The 24130-nt window shown below is 37.8% G+C and overlaps 1 protein-coding gene across 4 annotated transcripts in view; it reads left to right on the top strand.

Annotated features, from left to right (window-relative positions):
- Drosha (drosha ribonuclease III) overlaps positions 1-24130 on the top strand; it is a 117512-nt gene that overhangs the window by 61167 nt on the left and 32215 nt on the right. For all 4 annotated transcript variants that reach the window (XM_076857325.1, XM_076857326.1, XM_076857323.1 and 1 more), the window contains 5 exons: positions 1454-1561; positions 11133-11240; positions 11947-12085; positions 12418-12478; positions 22747-22806. In XM_076857325.1, coding sequence (XP_076713440.1) covers positions 1454-1561; positions 11133-11240; positions 11947-12085; positions 12418-12478; positions 22747-22806 — 476 coding nt within the window. The remainder of the gene's footprint in view (positions 1-1453; positions 1562-11132; positions 11241-11946; positions 12086-12417; positions 12479-22746; positions 22807-24130) is intronic.

Here is a 24130-nt window from a genome sequence, read left to right as displayed (position 1 = left end):
AAATATAAAAAGTGCTTTTTTAAACAACCAAACTTTATTTCTCTCCTCCGTTAGTATATTGATCATTTTAAAAAATCTCCTGGTACCCAAGAGTGGAGGATTTGTTTCTTAATGTGTTACTACCTTTGGAAATAATTTTTTTTTTTTTTTCAATTTTGGTGGTGCTGAGGATCAACCCAGGGCCTTGCACAAGTAAGGCAAATGCAGCAAATGCTGTACCATTGAGCTACACTGCCATTCCATCAAATATATCTTTCATAGAAATTGAAAAAAACTTAAAAGTTTGCTAAATCGGCCTTTTATTTTTGATTATAAAGTGCACATTATGCAGCATTGAGTCTTACTGAGATTTCTTGGTCTTAGGGTCATAAAAAGTCTTTTATAATTCTGGTGGTTTATCAGGGTAAACATGTTTTGTAAGGTTTGATATCCCACATTCCATATTTCTTCACCAATAAGTAGTAGTATCCTTGTTTTCCAGGATTGATGTTTTAGTTTAAATTTGAAAATAAATGGATTTAGTATCAATACAGAATTTTGTCTCAGTGAGGTTTTTTCTGCTGTGATAGTAGAATAGCAAGGCTTGGAGGCTGGGGAAAGTGAATTCCGGCTTTGTCACTTACTGTGACTTGAGCCAGTCAGCCTTTTTGTAAAGGAGGGTTGAAGACTGAGAGGCTGACTGAAATGTGCCTGTTTTAATGCACCCAAGGAAAAAGGTGGGTGTGTGGGCTTCTGAAATGCTCCATTTGACATCTGTCCTATGGTGTTTGGTCTGTAGTAGGAACTTAATCAGTGGTGGAGGTTGTGGTGATTCCTCTTTATTATGAATTACTATGAGATTTTTTTTATTGAACTGCTTGTATACAAATATAAAATTATTTCTTATAATTAATTGTCTGAAGGGCATTGAAGGTGAAGAGTCAGTTCTTGATTGAGTCTCCCAGGTGAAATTTTGGATCATTTATCTTTTTTTTAAATGTCCTCTTATAGCAGGAACGTAAAGAGGTTTGCAAATTAGAAGGCAATTTTTAGAATTTGTGGGTTGCAGATTAAGTGATTGTCTTTCTTAGATGGAAATGCTTAACATAAGGCTTGATATGAATATAATTTTTACGTGCTGAATTCAAATCCCAAACACCACATTTTGTTTCTCTTATCAGTGAAAGGACATGTTTTGTTCGGATGTGCCAGATTAGTAGATTTGGTTTAGAAATTTCCTTATATAGTTGCCATGAAGGATCACCTTATACACTTGGCTTCACACATCCCAGCCATCATTTCAAATAAAATATAATTTTGCACAAAGAGGTTTGAGTACCTGAATGTAGGGATGATACTGAATTGTAAAGATAGTATCGAATATGTGAATCCAACTTATTTTCTAATGCTTGCTGTTTGGCTTAATATTGCTTTACAACTGTCAAGTTACTCATCATAATGAGTTCTTTTCTAGGAAGCACTCCAAAAAATACGACAGAAGAATACAATGAGGCGAGAAGTAACTGTGGAACTAAGTAGCCAAGGATTCTGGAAAACTGGCATTCGTTCTGATGTCTGTCAGGTGATGACACTTCTGAGAACACAATTATGCCCATCTCTCTCTTCCTTTAAAAGGCATTGGCACTGAAATTTTGTCTAATTGAAAAGTTTCTATGGAACACACTACCCTCAGGCTAAATGGAACAGGAAGCGTAGATTGTTTTCTGTTGTTTGGGTTTTATTTTTGTTGTCTGTTCTGTTGTTGTTGTTGTTGTTTTTTATGTGTGTGTGTGTGTGTGTGTGTGTGTGTGTGTGTACGTCTGTGCGTGTGGGTGAGGTGGGAGGAGTGTATGTAGTAATTCAGACTCTTTACTTTAGATAAAGCTATGTCTGCCTTCAAATGCACCTGCCTAATTGCAGCACACATATAGATGCTGGTACAAAAGAGATAATCCAGCAGCCATACAGGATCTTTGGAGTGTACAAACTTTCTGGAACAATGACCTAAATTTATATTGCAGAGAACTGAGGGCATTAATGAACAGAATCAGTATGCATTTCATATTTGAACCAAATGACAGTATTTTTTTTCTCTTTGGTGAAGTCAATAGAGAAATATTTCAGCCATGGGTAACTGACTCGTTAATGAGTATCTTTGTCTTTCCCATGGGTGGGATTTATACCAGATTAGATATCACCCAAAACCAGCATATTCTTAAGATCTTCAAGATAGCTGTTCATTGCACTTCATGAGAATTACAGTAAAGGAAATGAGTATGCAGACTGGGTTAGATAATGCAAGTTGCTTTGTTCAGCCTTTTGGAAAAATAGGCCCAGGTTTCCACTTGTCTGTTTTGATGGTAGCATTCATTGTAATAAGTTCAGGCAACTTAGATTTTATTTCATCATAAAGAATTTTTTGAAGAAAATCAATGTTGGCATTTAATTATTATATTGAACAGTACAGTTTAATCCAATAATTAAAAGTATTGCTACACAGTTCATTTACTGAGTGATATCCAAAGCTAACTATTTTTGTATTAAGATGAACTACTATTGATGCAATGCTAAATAGTTTGAGAATAATTATCTACAGTGGTAACCAATTACATTCAACATTTTCTCAGTTATTTTTTCAATTGACCAATATTTTTTACTATCAGTCCTTTGAGAAGTGAATATTTTCTGTCTTTGATTCTTTCCCAGCACCATTTGAAGTCATACCTCTTCATTTTTTCTATTTGTTAGTGTTTCTACAAAACCAGCGTTTTGTAATCTCAGTGATAAGTAAATCAGAGTTCATTATTTAAGAAATCATAACATTTTAGGAGCTATGGGCATGGCTCAGTGGTGGAAGCACTTACCTAGCACATTTTGAGGCCTAGCACATTTGATTCACAGCACCAAACAAACGAGAAAGTTTCATCAAACTGTGGTGTATTAAGAATTGCAAGAAAACTTAGAGCCTCCTCGTTTATTGGTTTTTATAGTTGTGTTTTTGATTAACTCTGAAGTATTTTTTCCAAACAAAACCCTGTGGAGCTGTAATTTGTAAAAGGAGGGAGGAAAAAACTGTCTGATGAATGTCGGGTGCTGGTGTGGAGAGAGTGTCTCATTTTACTTGATTTCTCTGCTCCATGTAGCAGTCATTAAGCCAGTATATTCCACTGAACTTTTTTTTTTTTTTTTAAGTATTAAACCCTTTTATTCTTTTTTTGATAAAACAGGGATGCTAAATGATCTGTTCCAATGTAGTTTTATATTCTTTAGCAATATCATAGATGTACTGGCTGTACAGCTAGTAGAGAGGCAGCTCAAGAATTAGGTTCTCTTTTTTCTCTCTGTGTTGTCTTCTATATTCTGCCTCAGGTTTGGTAGGCAAAAGGACTCATTTGCCTTGATTAATAGTCAGAGAAAATGGATTCTGGTTAATCCCCTGCAAAAGTGAATACTTCGTGTTCTAATAATAATTTTCCCTCTATAGAACTCCCCCTGTTCCAAAGAGAACTGCCATCTATTTAGAAGTCATGCTTCCATTTCTTGTTTCTTTTGGTAGATGTCTTTTTAACATTTAAATACGATTACCCTCATGTTTAAATTACTTGATAAGAATCTAAATTGCTGGGCTGGGGATGTGGCTCAAGTGGTAATGCGCTTGCCTGGCATGCAAGGGGCGCTGGGTTCGATCCTCAGCACCACATAAAAATAAAATAAAGTTGTTGTGTCCACGGAAAACTCTCCTCCCTCTCTTTCTTTTAAAAAAAAAAAGGAAAGAAAGAAAGAATCTAAATTGCTGCCTCTGAGTTCATATGTATAGAAGGAATTACTTATGGTTTGTTTAAAAAAAAAAGAAAGAAAGAAAGTTTGTATATAAAAAGGAATGAAAATGAGCCAGCCAGCTACCTAAAAAAATCAGTATAATCTAAAGAGAAGAAAATGTAAGGGATGGAGGTATAGCTTGCCGCAGTCCAGCTGCAGCAGAATAACCTGGGGGTGACGAGCAACTTGTGTAGATTGATACAACAGGAGTAGGAGCCGTTTATTGTAGGACAGGAGGGGTATATATACATTACACACAGCTTATCTTAATTAACATAAACTAGATACAGCAGTCAACCAATAAGGAACCTCCACACTTAATGGCTCGCTGGTGTTACTTCACAAACCACTCCCTCTGGCAAAATGCCAGGCGCCATCCTGACTTGTTTACAGACCCTAACAATAGCTCAGTGGTATAGTACTTACCTAGGATGTAGGAGGTCTTGGGTTCCATCCCCAGTATTGCAGAGAGAGAGAGAGAGAGAGAGAGAGAGAGAGAGAGAGAGAGAAGATCTAAGAATGATTACATTGTGGGGTTGGGAGTTGCCTCTCTGCTTTGAAATAGCTTTTTACACATCAACATCAAATCATCTTGGAGGCATTCTGTAGTTCTCAGCTTTAGGTGAACAGATGAGTTATTTGTTTATCTTGATATGAAATATAATGTCACTGTAATATTCTTGAAGTTGTGAAAGTGAATTATTACCTGCACTGAACTTAAAATGTTAACATGTAGAGATGCCACCTTGAGAGAATTTGGAAGTGTTACTCATCAACTCATTCATTATAGTCAAGCAACCTAGTTCTAATATTAAATGCAAAAAGCTAAAGAAAGGTAGAAATGATGTAGAGGAGAATGATAAGGGCAAATTGATTAATAATAGTTGCCTCTAAATTAATGAGTGTAGCCATACATTTTGGTTCAATTTTTACATTGAAATTCTTTAGGTAAACAATAAGGGGCAACATAGTTCCCTCTAGTTTGTGTGTGTGTGTAAATCAGATAAAACTGAATATATTTTGCAGGCTGCTTTTAGGCTTATTTCTAAGGGTCGTCTTAACCTTCTTTGTATAGTCATTGTGTGGGTGACTACTCACAAGCTATACAAGTTGACATTTTTATTGCTTACTTGGTTTTTATGTTGTTGTTCATGATTTTGGTTGTAGAGGTTTAAAAAATATTTATAAAATTGGCAGCTTTTTAAGAGAGGCACAAACAATGATTTTATTGTTTTCAAGTAATATTGGCTTACACCTTGGAACTGTTATTTGATTTCTTATCCTAGAATAAATGTTTTCTTTGTGTATGTGTACTTCAAATAATATGGCATAGAATAATGCAGTTTAAAACCTTCAGAACAAAGGTATTTAGTATTTTGTATAATGAAGAATAAGAATCTGAGAGACTTGAAAAATAGCAGTTAAATTAATTTATACACTGAATACTTAGAATAACCCTGATGCCAGTTAATAGATGGGCTTATACTTAATTTTAAGAGAAGAAAGACTGAGTGCTTCTCAGAAATCCTTTGTTTGTTTGTTTGTTTTTCTCCTTCTATTTGGTAGTTCATCAATATAGAACTTACTCTTTATTGGTAATAATTGCTAGTAGTTGTCTGGCCAAAACCTTGTGAGGCTGTCTGGCTGCTGTAGGAGATAAAACTGTTGTGATAAATCCAAGGTGGAGTGACGTAAGAGTACATTTTCCTCAGTCAGAGAAGTTGGCAAGAGTTATTATTCCACCTGGTATCCCAGCCAATGTTAAGAGGAATGAGAACAGGGCAGATGCTGTAACCTGTGGTTATATGGAAACCAAATGCAGACTTGTCACCAAGTTTGGAGAGAAACCATTGAAGGATTTTCTCTGTATTGCTGTTTGCTAGTGAATTCTGGGCATTGTGGAAGAAAAAAAAAATCAAAACCTGGATCGGTCTCATTCACCAGTACCTTCCTTTTTCTTCCTTCCTCCCAGCTCCTGATCTGCTTGCTCTACTGATATCCCTTTTATTATCATTATTATTATTATTTAATTAGTATATTATAATTACATGTATATATAGATCTATCTGTATCTATATATCTATATATACATGTATCTGAGACTGGAAAAAAATGGAGCATGATGACTCAGAAGAGGAAGAAAAGGAACAGGCCACTATAGAACCTGACTTTTAAGAACAGGAATTTTTTACAAGGGTACTAAGAACACATAATGGAGCTTGGTGTGGTGGTGCACACCTTTAATCCCAAATACTTAGGAGTTGCACCTTGGAACTGTTATTTGATTTCTAGAACACATGCAGAAGGATCATAAGCTGAAGGCCAGCCTAGGCAACAAAGACTCTTATCTCAAAATAAAAAGGGCTAAAGTTGTAGTTCCATAAAGAGCATTTATCTAACATGTATGAGACCATACATGTTGAGGACAACAAATTGAATCCCCAGTAGTGCAAAAGAAGAAAGAGTTTTGCACTTTAGGTTAATGGAGTCTTCTATGGAAGGAGACACCTGGCCCTGTGCTGTCTTGAGGAGGAGGTTTGTGGAAAGCACTAGACAGCTTCATGAGGGGCAAAGAACTATGCCTTATGGTCATCTCACCAGTGTGAGGCTGGTGTCCAACTAGGGACACTGACTCCTGGAGGAAAACAGGAGGGAGGCTTGGGAGAAGAGGAGCCACGCTGTGCTGGTGTGTTTAATTTGAGTGGAGAGAGAGCTACATTTTGAATCAGTTGATGAATGTGCTGTTTTCCTGGAGTGACCAGGTGAAATGGGTTGGAAGGCTGCCATGGTTGTCAGACCAACTCTTGCTCAGTGATTTATCAAACAATGGCTGCACAGGGAGAAGAAACATCTCTAGGGATTAAGGATTCTGGACAACAAATTGAAGGAAGAATTTTGTAAGTTAGATTATGTGGTGGGGGGAGGACATTTTCTTTTATTGGTGCATTTTAGTGATACATAATAGTGGAATTCATTATGCAATATTCAAGCATGAACATAAAATAATTGGATCCATCTAATTCCCAGTATCTTCCCTTTTCTTTCCTCCTCCCAACTCCTGATCTGCTTGCTCTACTCTACTGATATCCCTTTTATTATCATTATCATTATTATTATTATTTAATTAGCATATTATAATTACATGTATATAGAGATCTGTCTGTATATCTATAAAAGCAGGATTCATTGTGGTTTGTTTGTACATGGACATAGCTAATTTGGTAGGGTGGTATATGCCTTAATCCCAGCTACTTGGGAGGCTGAGGCAAGAGCATCACAAATTTGAGGTCAGCTTGGGCAACTTAGTGAGGCTGTGACTCAAAATAAAAAAGGACTAGGAATATAGCTTACTGGTGGAGCACTTGCCTAGTGTGTGTGAGACCTTGGGTTTGATCCCTAGCACCACAAAGAAGGAAATATCCCTTTTATTATCATCTGAGAGGTGACTGGCTTTAAACAGTTAACAAATGGATTTTGATTTTTGCACTACATGAGCTGTTTTTTTTATTGGAGACTTAGTGCTACTTGTAAAGGAAGGAAAGAAGACTTTGTTTAATGACTAAGGTCTGATAGAGAATTTTTTTTGTGTGTGTGTGAGTGCTGGGGATTGAACCCAGGCTCTTATGCATGTGAGGCAAGCACTCTACCAACTGAGCTACATCTCTAGCCCCGAGAATTATTATTTTTTTATTAATGAAAAGTTTTTAAACACATACAAAATTAGAAGAGTATAATGAACTCTGTATATCTATCACTCAACTTCAAAAATTCTCAACAGCAAATCTATAATACAGATAACTAGCTACTGTTCACATTTTCCTGATTTTCTGTTAAGTGTATTTCGGTCTGAATTGAGGTTCAAACAATAATAATGCATTGTGATTAGCTAATTTTTTTTTCTTTCAGTACTGGGAATTGAACCCAAGGGCTCTCTACCACTGACCTATACCCACAGCCCTTTTTTATTTATTTTGAGGTAGGGTCTCGCTAAGTTGCTGAGTTTGTGATCCTCCTGTCTCAGCCTCCTGAGTAGCTGGAATTACAGGTGTGCACCACCATACCAGGCTAGTTAATGTCTTTTTAATCTGTAGATTTTTATTCCATTTTTCACTTTTTTTCTCCTTGCCAATATTTCTTGAGGAAAATGATTCATGTGTTGAGTAGATGTTCTGGAGTCTGATCTAGTGTTGCTGACTGCAACTGTATGGTGTCCTTCAACATTGCTTCCATCCCTTATTTTTCCTTTAAATTGGTAGATCTACAACTGCAGTTTGAGACAGTACCACTGGCCACATGGCTATTTAAACTTAAAATAATTTAAGTGAAAATTTAAAAAGGTATTTTCTCAGTTGCCCTAGCCACATTTTGAGCACTCAGTAGACCCCTGTGGCTACTGCCTTTTTTAACAGCAAAATGTAGAACATTTCTGTCTTCACAGAGAGTTCTGTTGAACAACAGTGGTCAGATTTTAAGTTCATTGTTTTTGCAAGACTTTCATAAGCAATGGTAGTCTCTGTGTGTTACATTGTCACCGTTGGTGGATTTTTACTTAGATGGTTCAGTAATTCATTGCAGTTTGCCAAAGAGATATTCTGTCTTCCTTCGTTATTAGAATATTTTTTGAAAAAGAATCTGTTCCTCACCAACTATGTTTCCTCACTTTGGACTTGATCTTGATTCTCTTTTGTTGCTCTTTAAGTTATTTAAGTGAAATAAATTTTGTACAATAAGTGGAATACTTCTTGGTACTTTCAGGAAGGAGGTGTAAGCCAGGGTAGCTTTTCAGGGATCTTGAGCTCCTCCTATTCTTTCTGCAGTGTTAAAAATGCAGCCTCCAGGTGGCACCTGTCCCTGTGTTTATTTAGACCTTTTTTTCCCTTTGCCATTTATGGTCTCTCTCCTGCTCAATGCCTTCTGCCCCCAGCACTCTCTGTTCATGGTAGAGCATTAGCCTGCAAAGGAGCTTTAGTTTTTAGTTTGGAGTGTTTAAAGGACTGAGACTTCTCCAGTACTGTCCAACTGCCTCTTTTCTCACCCTGTGAATAAGATTGTGCACAGCCCTCTCTAGTTTAGGTCACATTTTTGTGTGTGTGTGTGTGTGGTAGTGTTGGGAATTGAACTCAGGGCCTTTTGCATGGAAGGCCAGCACTCTATATCCCCAGTCCCTCAGTCACATTTTTAATAAATATTAGCTGTTGATTTGGGGATGCTTCCATTCTCAGGGCTGTCAGAAGCCCTGTTACTCTCCCTCTTTTCTCTCATGCTAATGCTGAGGTCCCCATGCTGTCTGTTCTCATTCACTTTTATTTGATCGTTGTGAGGATTCCTTATCTAGTTTTTACATAGCTGTTTTTCAGAGGTGTTTGGTTTTGCTAGTGTAGTTGTTCTCCTGTCTTGGGAGAATTTAAGGAGGTTTGAAAACTACGCTACCATTTTCTCACAATCTCTCAAAGGAGTGTTTTTGTTTGTTTAATTGAAGGGAAAGTATGATGCTCAGTGATTTTATTTCAACATTGCAAAGATTTGGTAATTTTTAAAATGAAGTAGAGATTATAACAGTCTTGTAGATAATACTGAAACGTGATTGTCTCGAATCCAGGTAGAGGTGGATCATACATAACTTTCCATGATACTCGAGACCTATTTGGAAGGAGAAACTGGCTCTGTTTAGAGCAAGTTTAGGGGAAGAGATGAAGGAACTAAAAGTTGTTTCATATGAGACAAGGTGGAAATAAGGGTTAGGTTAGCTAAGGTAAGATGGTGGAGGGGGTCATGCCACAAAAGTGTTCTGTTTGTTTCCAGAGGTAGAACTAGAAAGAGAAGGGTAGGCCTCCTATGAGACAGATTTGGGCTTGAAGTGTAAAGTGACTTTTTAATACTCAATTAAATTCTAGAGTGAGTATTACTTTCCTGACAAGTAATGATTCATTACTCAGGAGGTATTAAAAAATAAGAAGCTTGAGGTCAAGTCTGTACTTTAGAAAGGCAGTTGCTCTGCATAGTTCTCATGGCTCATCATCTTGAGCTGTCAACATCAACTCCCTTGAGCTTCCTGCAGTTTAAATGGCTCAAAACTGTGTAATACTTTGGGTGCATACTTTGTGTTCATATTGTTGTTTTTAAATATAGCACTTATAAAAACAAAGTGGACCAAATGCCAGTAACTCAGATTATAATGGAGCCCTTGATAGCAAAAACAGGGCGTTCATCTTTTAATCTTCCACCGATATTGTAAGGCCTGGCACATGGAGGTGCTCAATGTATATTTATTGAATGGAGCTGGTAAGAAAGATTTTCTGTTGATTAGAGATCCTATTTGGTAGAACTAGTCTTTCTTTATAAGTTAATAATACAGGGAACTGATTTCTGTAGTTTCAAGCAAATCTATTTTCATGTATTTTTAAACAATACCAGCTTAAAATACTTCGAAGACTGAAATGATGTAAAGCATATGTCAGTCATTTTGTGGGCTGTGCCCATCCTCCAGGTTCTAATGAATAAGAATGATTCCTTCATTTTCTTGAGTTCTAGGGAAACATTCTTAAAGAAAAGAAAAAAAATATGCCTTTCATGAAATCATCTCCCAATAAGGAATCTTCAGCCAAATGAAAAGTGATTGAAGCAAAAATATAAGTTCCATGTCCTCAGGTGCCTTACCTGTATTTGATGGTTTTACAAAAGTTGTCTTTAGAATGTTAGATCATTAAATGTTAAACCTAGAGTGGCTTTTGGAGATCATTTGGTTCAGAGGTTTTTATCAAAAGATAATGATGGGGTTTAGGTTGTGAACACATAAAAATTGGGTATAACTTTTGCATGTTTCTATATATATGGGCATTTTCCTGGGGAAGGTCATTTTCCTTCAATTATCAAAACTGTCTTCACCCTAAAGAAGAATGAGTCCTAATCCATTTTTTTTTGTGATTAGAAACAGGAGGCACAGAAATGCATGTGCCTCACTTGAGGCTGCCCTGCTGCATACTAATGGAACCAGAGCAGCTCCTACTTGAATAAGGGCTGAGGTTTTTGTATTTGCTCTTTTAATCCTTTTACTATCCATGGGAACTAAGATAGAGAGGTAAAGTAATTTGCCCCAAGTCACACAGTGACAGAACAGGATTTGGACTCAGGCATTCTGGTTCCACTGACTAGATAGACCCTTAATAACTACAGTATGCCACCCCCTATGGATGATTCTACAGGACGCCACATACCCAGTAAACTGTTCTAGGATTTTGCAAGATGAAATTTGTCATGTGGAAATGATTCTTGTTTGTTGTAAAATAAATGAAGCATTTTTATAGGGTTAAACATATTGAAGTATTTCTTTCTAGCATGCAATGATGCTGCCTGTTTTGACCCATCATATCCGCTACCACCAATGCCTGATGCACCTAGACAAGTTGATAGGATATACTTTCCAAGATCGTTGTCTGTTACAGGTAAGAATTGCTCTCCTGTGAACTACTCTAATAAAATACAAATAAGTTATCTTGCAGATTTATAATGATGCATTAGGTTCTCTTGTGGGAGTGATGAGGATTTTTGTTCTACCCTGGTTGCTTTTGCTGCTTTCAAATCCTTCCTCTCACACTTATTTGAGGTTCTCCCTACAGAAATAGGCTCAAGCTAAAATCGGCCTTCAATCCTGAGCCCTGTTCCATTGCTTCCTTCTTTTTGCCTCTTCTTTCCAGTGCTGAGTGTGTAATTCTCTGAAAGGCATGGATTTTTAGGGTTTTTTTTTTTTCAGAAGAAGGCTTGTGCCTAAGTTCTGGAAATTTGATTCTGGAGGAGATAAGATGGAATGATCAAGGTTAAAAATCTGACTAGAGCTGGGCATAGTGGTGTATGCCTGTAATCTCAGGCATCTTGGGAGGCTAGAGCAAGAGGATTACAAGATTGAGGCTAGCCTTGGCAACTTAATGAGGCTCTAACAACTTATCAAGACCCTATCTCAAAATTAAAAAAAAAAAAAAGAGTTTGGGATGTGACTCACTCATAAAGCATCCTTGAGTTTAATCCCAGTACTCTCTCCCCCTCCCAAAAAATTGACTGGATAGACAGCTTTCTCCTTTTATTCAGGATGATCTAACGATGGTGTTTCTGTGCTGAGTTTTTAAGACTGAACTTATTTCATTGAAATTTTAGCTGGCCATGACTCATCCAAGTCATCATTTAAATTTTGGGATGAATCCTGATCATGCCAGGAATTCTTTGTCTAACTGTGGAATTCGGCAGCCCAAATATGGAGACAGAAAAGTTCATCACATGCACATGCGGAAAAAAGGTTCGTTTGGATGACTCTGAGACTCTACTCTCATATTTTGGCCCTGAGTTTCCTGAGTAATTCTTTTATCTTCTCATTCTCTAGTGTTTCTTGATCCATTTTTAATGACTTCATGTTGTTCACTTTGGGAAGAGGATTATAATAAAGATAGATGAATTTTTTAGAAAAATTTCTTTTTATCAAGTGTTTTATGTAATTGTTTATCAGACTTTTAGACATGCAGATATTAAGCCTTTTAAAGTCAAGTTGGGGTAAGAACATTTTCTGTGTGCCATATGATGGTCCTAGAATACTTTTAATGGTATTTATGTATTTATGTTTTCTAAAAATAGGAATTAACACCTTAATAAATATTATGTCACGCCTTGGTCAAGATGATCCAACTCCTTCAAGGTAAAGTAATTTTTAAACAAAATTCATTGAGAAGTAATTCACATACAATTTACCCATTTAAAGTGTACAGTTTAGTGGTTTTTTTGTATGTTCACAAAATTGTACAACAATGACTACTTTCTAATCTTGGGACATTTTCATCACTCCAAAAAGAAGCCCTATCCATTAATAGTCACTTCCTGTTTCCTCTCAGCCTGCTGAGTGCTAGGCAAACACCATTTTACTTTCAGTCTCTTGGGCATTTGCCTACTCTGAACATTTCCTATAAACAGTGTCATACAATATGTGGTCTTTTGTGGCTGACTTATTTTAGTTCTCATAATGTTTTTAAGATTTGTCTATGTTATGTATCAAATTCATGCCAAATAATATCCCATGATAAAGTTACACCACATTTTATTTACCCGTTCATCAGTTGATGGGCATTTGGGTTCTTTCTAATTTAGGGATATTATTATGAATAATGTTGCTGTGAAAATTTGTGGGCGGATTTTGTGTGAACATATGCTTTGATTTTTCTTGGACATAAACCTAGAAATAGAATTGCTGGGTCATATGGTAACTGTTTCATCTTTTAGGAACTGCCAAACTGTTTTTCAAAGTGATTATACCATTTTATATTCCCAGCAGCAGTATTTCAGTGTTCTAATTTTTTCACATCTTTTCCATACTTGTTATTACTCTTTTTAATTCTAGCCGTCCTAGTGGGTATAAAGTGCTATCTCATGGTCATTTTGATTTGCATTTCCTTGATGGCTTATAATGTTCAGCATCTTTTCATATGTGGAGAAATATTTATTCAGATCCTTTTTCTCATTTTTAAATGGGTTATTTTTTATTGAGTTATAATAATATTTTATATATTCCACATACAAGACACATAATCTCATTTTAGGAATTGTCTTTTCATTTTCCTAATTATATCCTTTGAAGCACAGAAGTTTTATTGTTTTAGTTCATCTATTATTTCTTTTGTTGCTTATGCTTTTGGTGTTCTTTCTAAGAAACCATTGCCTAACATAAAGTAGGTATTGATCTGTGTGTCTGTCCTGATATCAGTTCCACACTGTTTTGATTGTGGTAGTTTTGAAGTAAGTTTCAAAGTAGAAGATATGTAAGTTTCCCAACTTTGTTCTTTTTAGGGTTTTTTTACATGAATTATTGGATTATCTTGTCAGTTTCTACAAAGAAGTCTTATGGGATTTTTTTAAGGATTAGGTTGAATCTGTAAATCAATATGGGAACAGTTACTATCTTGAAATTAAGTCTTCTGACCCAGGAAAATGGGATGTCTTTCCATTTAAGTCTTCTTTAGAGAACATACAGAAATACATTTGATTTTTATATGTTGATGTTGTATCCTGTAACTTTTATCATCTTGTTTATTACTCTAATATTTTTTGTGAAGTCAGATGCTTTTTAATCGCTCTGGCTAGAGCCTCTAATACAACATTGAACAGAAGTATTAAAAGCAGATTCTTGGCTTCTTCTTGTCCTAGGGGGGTGGATTTAGTCTTTCACTATTGAAAATGATGTTTCTTGAGGGTTTTTCACAAAAGCCCTTTAACAGATTGAAGACATTCTATCCCTGGTGTTATTTTTGTTGTTGTTGTTGTTTTTAATCACAAAAGGTTGTTGAGGTTTGTTACATGCTTTTTCTGTATTGAGATAATCATGTACTTTACATTTTTTTCTTTTTATTCTACTCATCTGATATAGTAATTGATTTGGGGGATTAAACTAACCTTCCTGAGATAAATCTCACTTGATCATAGTGTATAATCATTTGTATATTGTGCTGTATTTAATTGGTTTATATTTATCTGAGGATTTTTGTGTCTACATTAATAAGAGGAATTATTTATAGTTCTCCTTTCCTCTGAGGTCTTTCTTCCTCCTCCTTTTTTTTTTCTTTTTTTTTTTTTTTTTGGTACTCCGGACAGATCCCAGGGGTGCTTAACCTATGAATTATAAACCTAGATTATTATTTTGAGACAGGGTCTTGCTAAGTTGCCGAGGCTGGCCTGGAACTTGTGATCCTCCTGCCTCAGCTTCCCAAGTTGCTGGGATTATAAGCATGTGCCACCACATCTAGCTTTTGTCTGATTTTATTGTTGTGGTAATACGGTCTTCACAGAGTCAGTTGAGAAGTTTTATAGGTTGGCTTTTCTTATTTTATTTCTTGATTTCTATAAGATATCTTTTGGGGAAGGGTAGTGGGGGTTGAACTCAGGGGCACTTGACCACTGAGCCACATCCCGTCCCTATTTTGTATTTTATTTAGAGACAGATCTCACTGAGTTGCTTGGTGTCTTGCTTTTGCTTAGGCTGGCTTTGAACTCAAAATTCTCCTGCCTCAGCCTCCTGAGCTGCTGGAATTCCAGGTGTGCTCCACTACTCCCGGCTTATAATATATCTTTATATATTAAAATTCTCACTTTGGGATGGCCTTGAGTCCCTGAAGAATCTGGGGAGAAAGTGGACTAGGTCTGTATCAACTAATTAGTACCCTTACAAAACTGAGTGAAATCAAAGGCCTGATGGAAGAGACTGAGGTTGCTAGCAGGAGGATTAAATTTTGTGTGAAGTTGAGCAGGTTATATTTTGAAAGCCAACAGAGGAGATTACTTGAGGGCAGCTTTCCTTTTTTAAATAGGAAGGTGAAGAGTTGAATAGCTGTGGTTGTGGGTGTTCAGACTAAATAGATTAAAGGTAGGTAGAGAGGGTCAGGAATGATAGTTGAGGCAGTTGCTTCAGCCAATACCACAGCTAAAAGAATTGCTAGCAGTGACCACACTGTCTCCTTTATGCATTTTTCCTCAACAGATAAAGAATCCCTTATCTTAAATGCTTAGGAAGTATTTCAGATTTGAGCTTTGTAAAAATTTTATTTTATAATATTTGCATTGATTTTAATCATTTGAATATCCCTAATTTGAAAATCCAAATTCTCCAAAATCCAAACTATTTTGAGCACTTATGAAACTTGAAAAGTTTTGGATTTTGAGCATTACCAGTTTTGGACGTTTGTTTGAGGGATGCTTAACCTGTATGCCACTTTCCTTTTTAAATTGGCTTGCCTCCAGTTGCTCTCTTTCTGAGGTTGTCATGATCTTTCCTCTCAAGAGGTGAAAAGCAAGATAGCATGGAACTTTAAAATTCTGACTTGAAGTTGAACATATGCCTCACTAGGGTGTTTTGTCAGAGTCTAAGATCAGAAAAAGGTCTACTTAGAGAGCCCTTAGTCAGGACATTATGACCATATTTTCATTTTTATCCTTCTGTATTGTAGAGTGTCCAGATCCCTTCTAATTTTACTAAGAGGACCTTGCACGCCCCTTTAACAAAGCTACACACACTATACTTTTCAATGATGAAAATATGGGTTTAAATCATCTTTGTCTCATACCACCCCAATTGTTGGTATGTAAATTATATCTTTTTTTTTTCTTTTGGTACTAGAGATTGAACCCTGGAGTACTTAACCACTGAGCCATGTTCCCAGTCCTTTTTATTTACTTTTTTAAAATATTTTTTTACTTTTGTAGTTGTAGATGGACACAATACCTTTGTTTTACTTATTTTTATGTCATGTTGAGGATTGAACCCAGTGCCTCACACTTGCTAGGCAAGCACTCTACCACTGAGCCACAACCCCAGCTCCCTTGTTTATTTTTTTGAGACAAGGTCTTGCTAAGTTGCTGAGGTGGACCTCAAACTTGTGATCCTCATACTTTAGCCTATTGAGTCGCTAGGATTCCAAGCATGCACCACCACACCCAGTGAAATTACATGTTTCGATGGTATCATTCACATTTCACAGTATGTATTTTTGCTCTATTAAAAGTAATGCTTGTCTCCCCCCCCCCCCCCGCGCCTTTTTTTGTTGTTGTTGTACTAGGGCCTGAACCTAGGGCCTTGCACATGCTAGGCAAGTGCTCTACTACTAAGCCACATCCCTAGCCATAGTTGGCTTTTGGGCTGGAGGGTGTGGCTCAATAGTACAGCACTTGCTTCACATAACTGAAACTAAGAAAGGGCTTTCTTACCTTGGCAAAGGGGATGATATCTGAGAAATTATGTCATTTCTGATTTTAACATTTTGAAAATGACATCAGAGAACAAATACTCTCTTGTCCTTTAACTCTGGCCTCTGCTGCTTTTTGCCATGAGAATGTTGTTTTTTGCTGATGCAGAATTGACCCAGGTGTCTGTTAAAAAGAACCTCATAGCCTCTACTACCAGCATCTGCTGCTATTTGCTGCTACTAGCAGCTTGTAGCTGTGGACAGTGCTGGAATCTGGACTTAAGAAGCTTCTCACAAATTCAACTCAACAGACATTTATCCAGAGTCTTTTTAGTTTGAGGCAGTTTGTAGGTATTTTAGAAGATCCAAAGGCAAATAAGACAAAGCCCCTTCTAACCAGGAGGTGTAGGGTGAGAATTCTAGAAGCATAAATAACTTAATATAGGAGGGACTCTGCTAAGTGCTTCAGTGAAGATCAAAAGCAGGACATACACACAAAACTGCTGAGAGGCTCAGGATAGATCTGGCAGTTGTTTAGGGATTAGAGGTCAGTTTTATACTGTGAGCTGAATAATTGAGTTGACTTTAAACTATTTGCCCTCTCCTCTGTTTGTTTCTTGCTTGCTGTTATAAAATGGGTTGCTGTGGTCTCTGCTCCTTGGAAGTGTTTATTTTTGAAGCAGATTTTAAAATTCTAAGAATCAGTGGTTAGATCATCACTGCAGGCAAAAGAAATAGGGAGAGCTAGTAGGTTGTATGGGTAATTTGCTTCTGGACACTCATATAATTAGGAAAATGGAAAGCAAGAGGGCCGAGAAGAAGGGCTCTCAACTGAACTCTTCTAGACCCTCTCTCCTGTCCTTCCATCCTCCATTACCATTAACGACTGACTGCCCTCTGCTAGAACACATGCAGATTGCCTCTTTGGTCAGGCATCTTGCTTGCTCTTTCTGGTGCCTTGATTCTAGTTCTTAGCTGTAACCAGCTCCATAGCTTCTACCTGCTAAGTAAAGGCTAGGCCACCCCTCCTAGCAGCTCCAGCTCCATGATCTAGCCCCGGGCCACTTTTCCAGGCATGTCTTTCTTTCCCCTGTGGCTGTCCATTACCCATATAGATCGTCATTTCAGCCACTTTGGAATCCCATGCAGCCTCGTGACAGCCCTTCAGGTTCTGTTGGTATTTACTTATTTGTACATGTTTTCTTGTGTACTATGATTATGTTTGAAGGTCTGTTGTCCTACTTTTTTTTTGTCCTCCCTCCCTTTCTATAACTAGTTCCTTCTTCAAAACAAGCACTCAGTAATTAAGTATTAAAGGAAAGAATGTCATTCTCAATATTGCTTTTATTCCAGGCTATTTACTTATAGCCTAGAAAGAGAGACTTTGGGTCATTAAGCAGGGTAATGGTCATCAGAGATCTAAACAGCTAGTGAGTGTCTTGTTTAATCTGATTTGGTATCAGCTAGAATTTACAGAAAGGCACAAAGACTTAAAATTAATAAATAAATTTTGATAGCCTGTCTATCAAAACCATAAAATAATTAATTTTTATGATGGTATCCTCTCAAGCAAATATGCTATCCATAATTTTAAAAAGTGTCACTGTTGAAACCACATGAATCTCATTTGTATAGTTACATTTAACTCATGTAATTTGTGATGAAATATCACCACCAAAAGAGTTTCTGCAGGATTAGGCATTTGATGGCATTCAAGATATTCATGCATTATCAGTAAGACCTTTGGGAAGGAGGAGCCAGGAGAGTGGTAGGGGAAACTTAAGAAAACTTAAGCAGTCTTGGTTTGGGTTTTGTTTCAAATTGGTAGAGTCATTACCAGATAAAACATATGAAAATCTATTGGGCCAACAGAGAGGTTTATTAGGACTATTGATTGATGTCTGTATATTTAAGGCTATAACAGTTATAGGTGTCATCCCTTGATATTCATGGGGGATTTGTTCCAGCTTCCACACCCACTGTGGGTGCCAGAAATCCACTGGTTCAAGTCCCTTCTATAAAATGGCATAGTATTGGTATGTAACCTTGGATGTACATCCTCCTTTAAATCATCTCTGGATTATTTTTAATACCTAATATAATACAAATGCTATGTAAATAGTACTTAATACTCTAATGGGGTAATGAGAAGAGATGCAGTTTTGGGAGAATTATTTTCAGTTTGTTGTTGGTGGAATTTACAGATGCAGAACTCATAGATAGAGGGCTGACTGTATATTTTCAGGCAGATATACATAAGTATTTTGCATTAAAATACAATAAGAAATGCATTTGGTGTAAATAAATTCCACCAGTGGATTTACTCATTTAAACATTTCTAGTTAAATCTCAAGAGATCCTTCATGTGGGACTCAAAGTGCAGTAGGGCTATGACTTCTCCCCATATGTGTCTAGATTAATGCAATGAGCAGAAGTTCCTGAATTGGGTAGAAGGTTCCACTCACTGACTTCCAAGGTCCCTTGTGGCTCTACCTTACCAGTCATGCTGGATGACTAAAATTCAAGGAGAGAAAATGTTGTCTGTACACTCACTCCAGCAGTCACCCTGGAACTTGGCCCATGCCAAGATGGCTTTCCATGGAGTAAATGACACCTTGTAGTGCTTACTGTTACAGAGAACTCCTGAAGTTCTTAGAAAAAAATGGGTGTTTATTGCTCAGCAGACATCTCATCTTGAAGCTTGCTAGTGTGTATAAACTGTGTGGTTAAACAAAGTACAAACAATGGAAGAAGGAACAAAAGATTTGCCTCTGCTTTGAGAACTAGCTGCTCACTGTCCATTTTTTCAGATAAACCAGTGGGTTAGGAGTTGTCTGGTAGAAGAATAAACTAAAGTGGAATTTAATCACCATTTTGGTTTGTGGCTTTTTTCCCAGAGTTTAATCATAATGTACATGTTAGAAAAACATGTTGGGTATGGGCAAATTATTTAATGAACGGCAGACTCATTATTGAATCAACCTGTTTAGAACTGTGACCTTGTATTTTAACAAATTGAATAACAGTCTAAGATTGTGGCCATTAAGATCCTAGACATAAGTTTTTTCTCCAGAAATGTTTATCAAAGAAATCAAGGTGAACCTTTGCCTGTCTGACATCACTTACTCACTTCTCAAGCAGCTCTTACTCTGGGACTAGATATCTTATTATTCTTCCAGAGAGCAGAAGACAGTCCAAATGTGGTTTGTCCCCTCAACCCTCAGCCTCTTGCCAGAGTTTCTTGCTTTTATATTAACTGGATTTTGCTGTGTAATACTTTGAACTATTAGGATGAAAATAAAATCTCTACTACAGAAAACACATTTTCATTTTGCTGGCTAATGAAAAAGAATTACTGTAATTTTTTTCTTTTTAAAAACTCCCTGTTTCTTTTTTTCCTTTTAAAATTATTTTTAGAGATACATGAGTATATATTTTTAATTTGTTCTTTTTAGATATATACAGAGTATAACTTCCCATTCTTGTGGTTGTTCATGATGTGGAGCCTGTTTCTCTTTTAGGACAGTACATCATTAGGTTTTTTGAAATTAGCAAGAGGACTTAGGGGTTCCATCATCTTAATGTTAAAGACTGCCCCCATTTCTTGATGCTTTTGGAGTTCAGGTGCATTTAATAGAGTACAAAATCTCAGTACTGAGTAGCTTCTAAACAATTTCAAAAAAACAAACAACATTTTATATTTTACTGTGGAACTTTTTATTTATTCTTGGCTGATGAAGTGGCAGCAAAAAATAAAATGTCACTTAATGTCTAGTGTTTACTTGGTAAGAAAAAGAAAAAATTGTCAATGGACCTATTACTTTTTTATTGTTGTTGTTGGGCTGGGAATGGAACCCAGGGCCTTGTGCATGATAGGCAAGCCCTCTTCCACTGAGCTACATCCCCAGCCTGAGTGCTAACCCTTTACATCTTGTGGGAATGAAGGTGGAGTGGTGGATCCTAGTATCTGTAGAATGGGCAGGACTGGGTAGAGAGAGGGAGCAGGGAAAGGATCGAGCCTGGTGTGTGGTGTGTGTGCAGGGTACAGAGTGGAGGTTGGTCAACAGGTTGGTCTACTATTGAAAGACCTGGGTGCAGTGGGACTGGTAGCCAAGGGCTTGACAGCCAGATAGGTTTAGACACGATGGTCAGCTATAGAATTTGGGGAGAAGATGAAGGTTAGGGTCAGAGATACTTCTGCTCAGGAGCTGCCTCTGTGTGCTGTACTTGGCTCTGGTGCTGTCGCTGTTCCTTCTGTCCCCTCCTCTTGTACTTCCCCCGTCCCGTGTTTTCTCTTTCAGCATATACTTGGGTATTGATATATTTAACTTCAGACAACACCATTTCTCAGCCTCTAGGCAGAATTAGGTTTTTACCACCACTTCACAGATGGACTGTCAGTTGCCCCAGTGACTTTCATGTGACTGAAAGATTGTTCTGTCCCCATCTGACCTGAATATGCAATATGATCCTGGCCTACCACCTCTTTCTTGGAGCTCGCTCTGCTGGCTGGAGGATAATGCACTGACCTCCATTTCCTCTGCCTCCCTGGCCAGCCTTCTCCCTTTCTGGCTTCCCTCTGCTTCTCTCGCCTCTCAACCTTGACAGCCTCCTGGCTCAATCTGGGACCTCCTCCTTTTTTGCAGCTGCATTTTTTCCCCAAGTTGTGCCATCTAGTTTATCGCCCAAGTCCTGTCTAAACACTGGCTTCTACTGAATAGCCTACCAGTTTTGTCCTCATGGAACCGTGAAGAGTAGGTTAACACACCTAGCTCTTCACTGGCTCACACCACATGGGAGCTTTGTGGGCACTTCACAATGGCTAACATAAACCTCCTGTGTGTTTCCATGGGATGTTGCACTTTGGTCTTCCTCTGCACAGTAGCTCACCATTTTTCCCCAGCCACTACAGCTGAACTCTAGGCTTTGACCTTCATTGTTTTTAGCTTCCTGATCTTGACTAGTAACCATCCTTTTCAGCTGTGTATCCAAAATGTACCCCGTATCTAACTATACCTGTATTCCTTCACTGTCACCTCCCCAGCACAGGCAACTCCATGTCTCCTTGGGACTGTAGTACTCCCTCCAGCATTTCTCTTTTCCTGTACAGCAACCAGGGAGGCCTTTTTTTTTTTTTTTTTTTTTTAATATTTTTTAGTTGTTGATGGATCTTTATTTATTTATTTTTTAAATTTATTTGTATGTGGTGCTGAGAATCGAACCCAGTGCCCCATGCATGCTAGGCAAGCATGCCACCACTGAGCAACAACCCCAGCTCACCAGGGAGGCCTTCTGAAAACATAAATCGGATTATTGCATGTCCCTGCTCACCAAAGACACAGTGGAAGAAGCATGTTAGTGTTGAGAGGTGGTGGCTACATTGGGTTTGTTGAGAGGCAGAAGGAATTTTCCCATTGGCCATCTTCCTGGTTGCTTCATCCTGATATCTCAGGAGAAACTAACAGCCTGTGAGATGTGACTTAATCATATAATTAACACATAAATAAAGTGTGATCCATGTACTGAGGGGAAGATATTAATTTTGAGAATAAACACCAGATAGGAATTCATAGAGAAGAAAATCTTTTCTCAAGGTCTTTAAGGATGAGTAGATTTTCAGTGTGGCTAGGTATGCAAGGTAGATAATAGAAAGTTCTACGGTGCCAGAGGCCCGGCCTGAAAAGAGGCATCAAATATTTTAGGAGATGCCTTCTCCAAAGAGTAGGAGACAGTTTGGAGCAGGAGCCCAACTCATAGGTGGGCAAGGATAATAGTGGTTGTGAGGTAGTAAAGGTGGGTTGGTTTGTTGTGAAGGATTTTACATACTGGGTTGAGTTGAGTTTCTGTGTGGAAAGCTCTCGAGAACATGGAATCAAAACAGACTTTCCAGTGGTCAGTTCCAACTCTCACTAGAATGCACTCTCCTTTCTTTATCCACCTGATAGTAGTACAGAGATACTCCAATTGTTCCATGTCATGTGACTTTTCTGCATGCCCTGAGTCTGGTTCCCAGGGGAAACAAGCATAGATTAGATACCCTGAACCACATAGTATGAAAGACTGCCTTTCCCACTGCCCATGTGTTTGGCTAGGATGGTGGTTATTTGTGCTGACTGAGTAATAAGGCAGGGTGTTCTATTACTGAAAGACCCTCATGTTGATTCTCATGTTTCTTTTTTTAGAAGAGAGGTAAGGAAAGGAAGTGTGCTGCTTTCAGTGATCTTTTAAATTCTCATTGTAGGATTAATCACAATGAACGGTTGGAATTTCTGGGTGATGCTGTTGTTGAGTTCCTGACCAGGTAAGTAGGCTTTTTTACAGTTCCCCAGTAATTACATTTTGTAGGTAACATACTTATTACATTACCTTCTTTGTAATTAGCTAAATAACGCATTGAAGCCCCTTGAATTTTGTCTCTTCTGTGGAGCTTAAAAGCTGCATGTCGGTGGCTCTTGCCCTGACAACTAACACTTGCTGCTGCTGTAATGAGTGAGATTACAAGATGAAAGGCTGGGTCTGTGTCCTGTCAAGCATATGTTAAAAGTTGCTTACAGCCATCGGAGATCAGCTGGTCTTGGTCTAGATGCTTCAGAGCTTATATTCAATTTGAAAAGAAAAGGATGATATTTTAAAATGTCATTTCATCTTCCAGGATTTGTCTTTGATCCCTTTTTCACTCTTTCTGATCTCAAGGGAAGTAAAGCTTACAAGTAATTTTAATGACTAGATTGTGTGTGTGTGTGTGTGTGTGTGTGTTTTCAGACATGTTTTAGGATCCTTAATTTAAAGATAGGAGTATGAACGTGTGTGTGTCATTTTTTCATACTCACATAATCTTTTTCTTTTTTTCTAAATATTATTTTAGTTGCAGATGGACACAATATCTTTATTTATTTATTTTTATGTGGTGCTGATGATTGAACCCAGTGCATCACGCCTGTGAGGCAGATGCTCTACCACTGAGCTATAGCCCCTGCCCCACATAATCTGTCTTTTAAAGGGAGGAGACATGTTCTTCTGTTGGAACTATTTTGACCTATTTTTATTCTCTTTGGGTCATTTCTTTTCACAGGAAGGACACGATGAGGAAAAAGGAGGACTTCCTAATCCTCTAAGATTAACCGTGTTTAGCCATCCTAATCCGCAGTTCTTGTCCAATGCTGGACAGTATAGGAGGGGCTCGCTGTAGTCCTGGCCTGGCTAGTTTTCTGTGTGGCCTTCTACCTAGGTCTCACACTTTTCTGGTTAGCTTCCCTAGGCTCATCCTGACAACAGAGCTAGCTCTGTGTGCCACTCCCAATTCTGCCCCTGCCCTTGTCTGTGCTTCAGAAGGCTCTGCCACTGTATGCCCTGCTCAGGGCTTTCCAGGATTCTCTTCGGAGACCACCTGTAACACCCAGCTGGGGAGACACATTTGTTTCCAGAGTTTCAGTAACTCTTGAGGGGAAGGGTACCGGGGATTGAACCCTGGGGTGCTTTATCACTAAGTAACTTTATTTTTTATTTTTTATTTTTTGTGGTACTAGATATTGAACTGGGTCTCATGCATAGTAATAAGCTAATGTTCTACTACTGAACCACATCCCCAGTCCCCAATTTCAGATATGTTTGCTCTTAATAGACAT

This window comes from Callospermophilus lateralis, chromosome 5 (assembly GCF_048772815.1).
Source record: "Callospermophilus lateralis isolate mCalLat2 chromosome 5, mCalLat2.hap1, whole genome shotgun sequence".
Taxonomy (NCBI): Eukaryota; Metazoa; Chordata; class Mammalia; order Rodentia; family Sciuridae; genus Callospermophilus; species Callospermophilus lateralis.
This window is presented reverse-complemented; position numbering and strand designations above follow the sequence as displayed.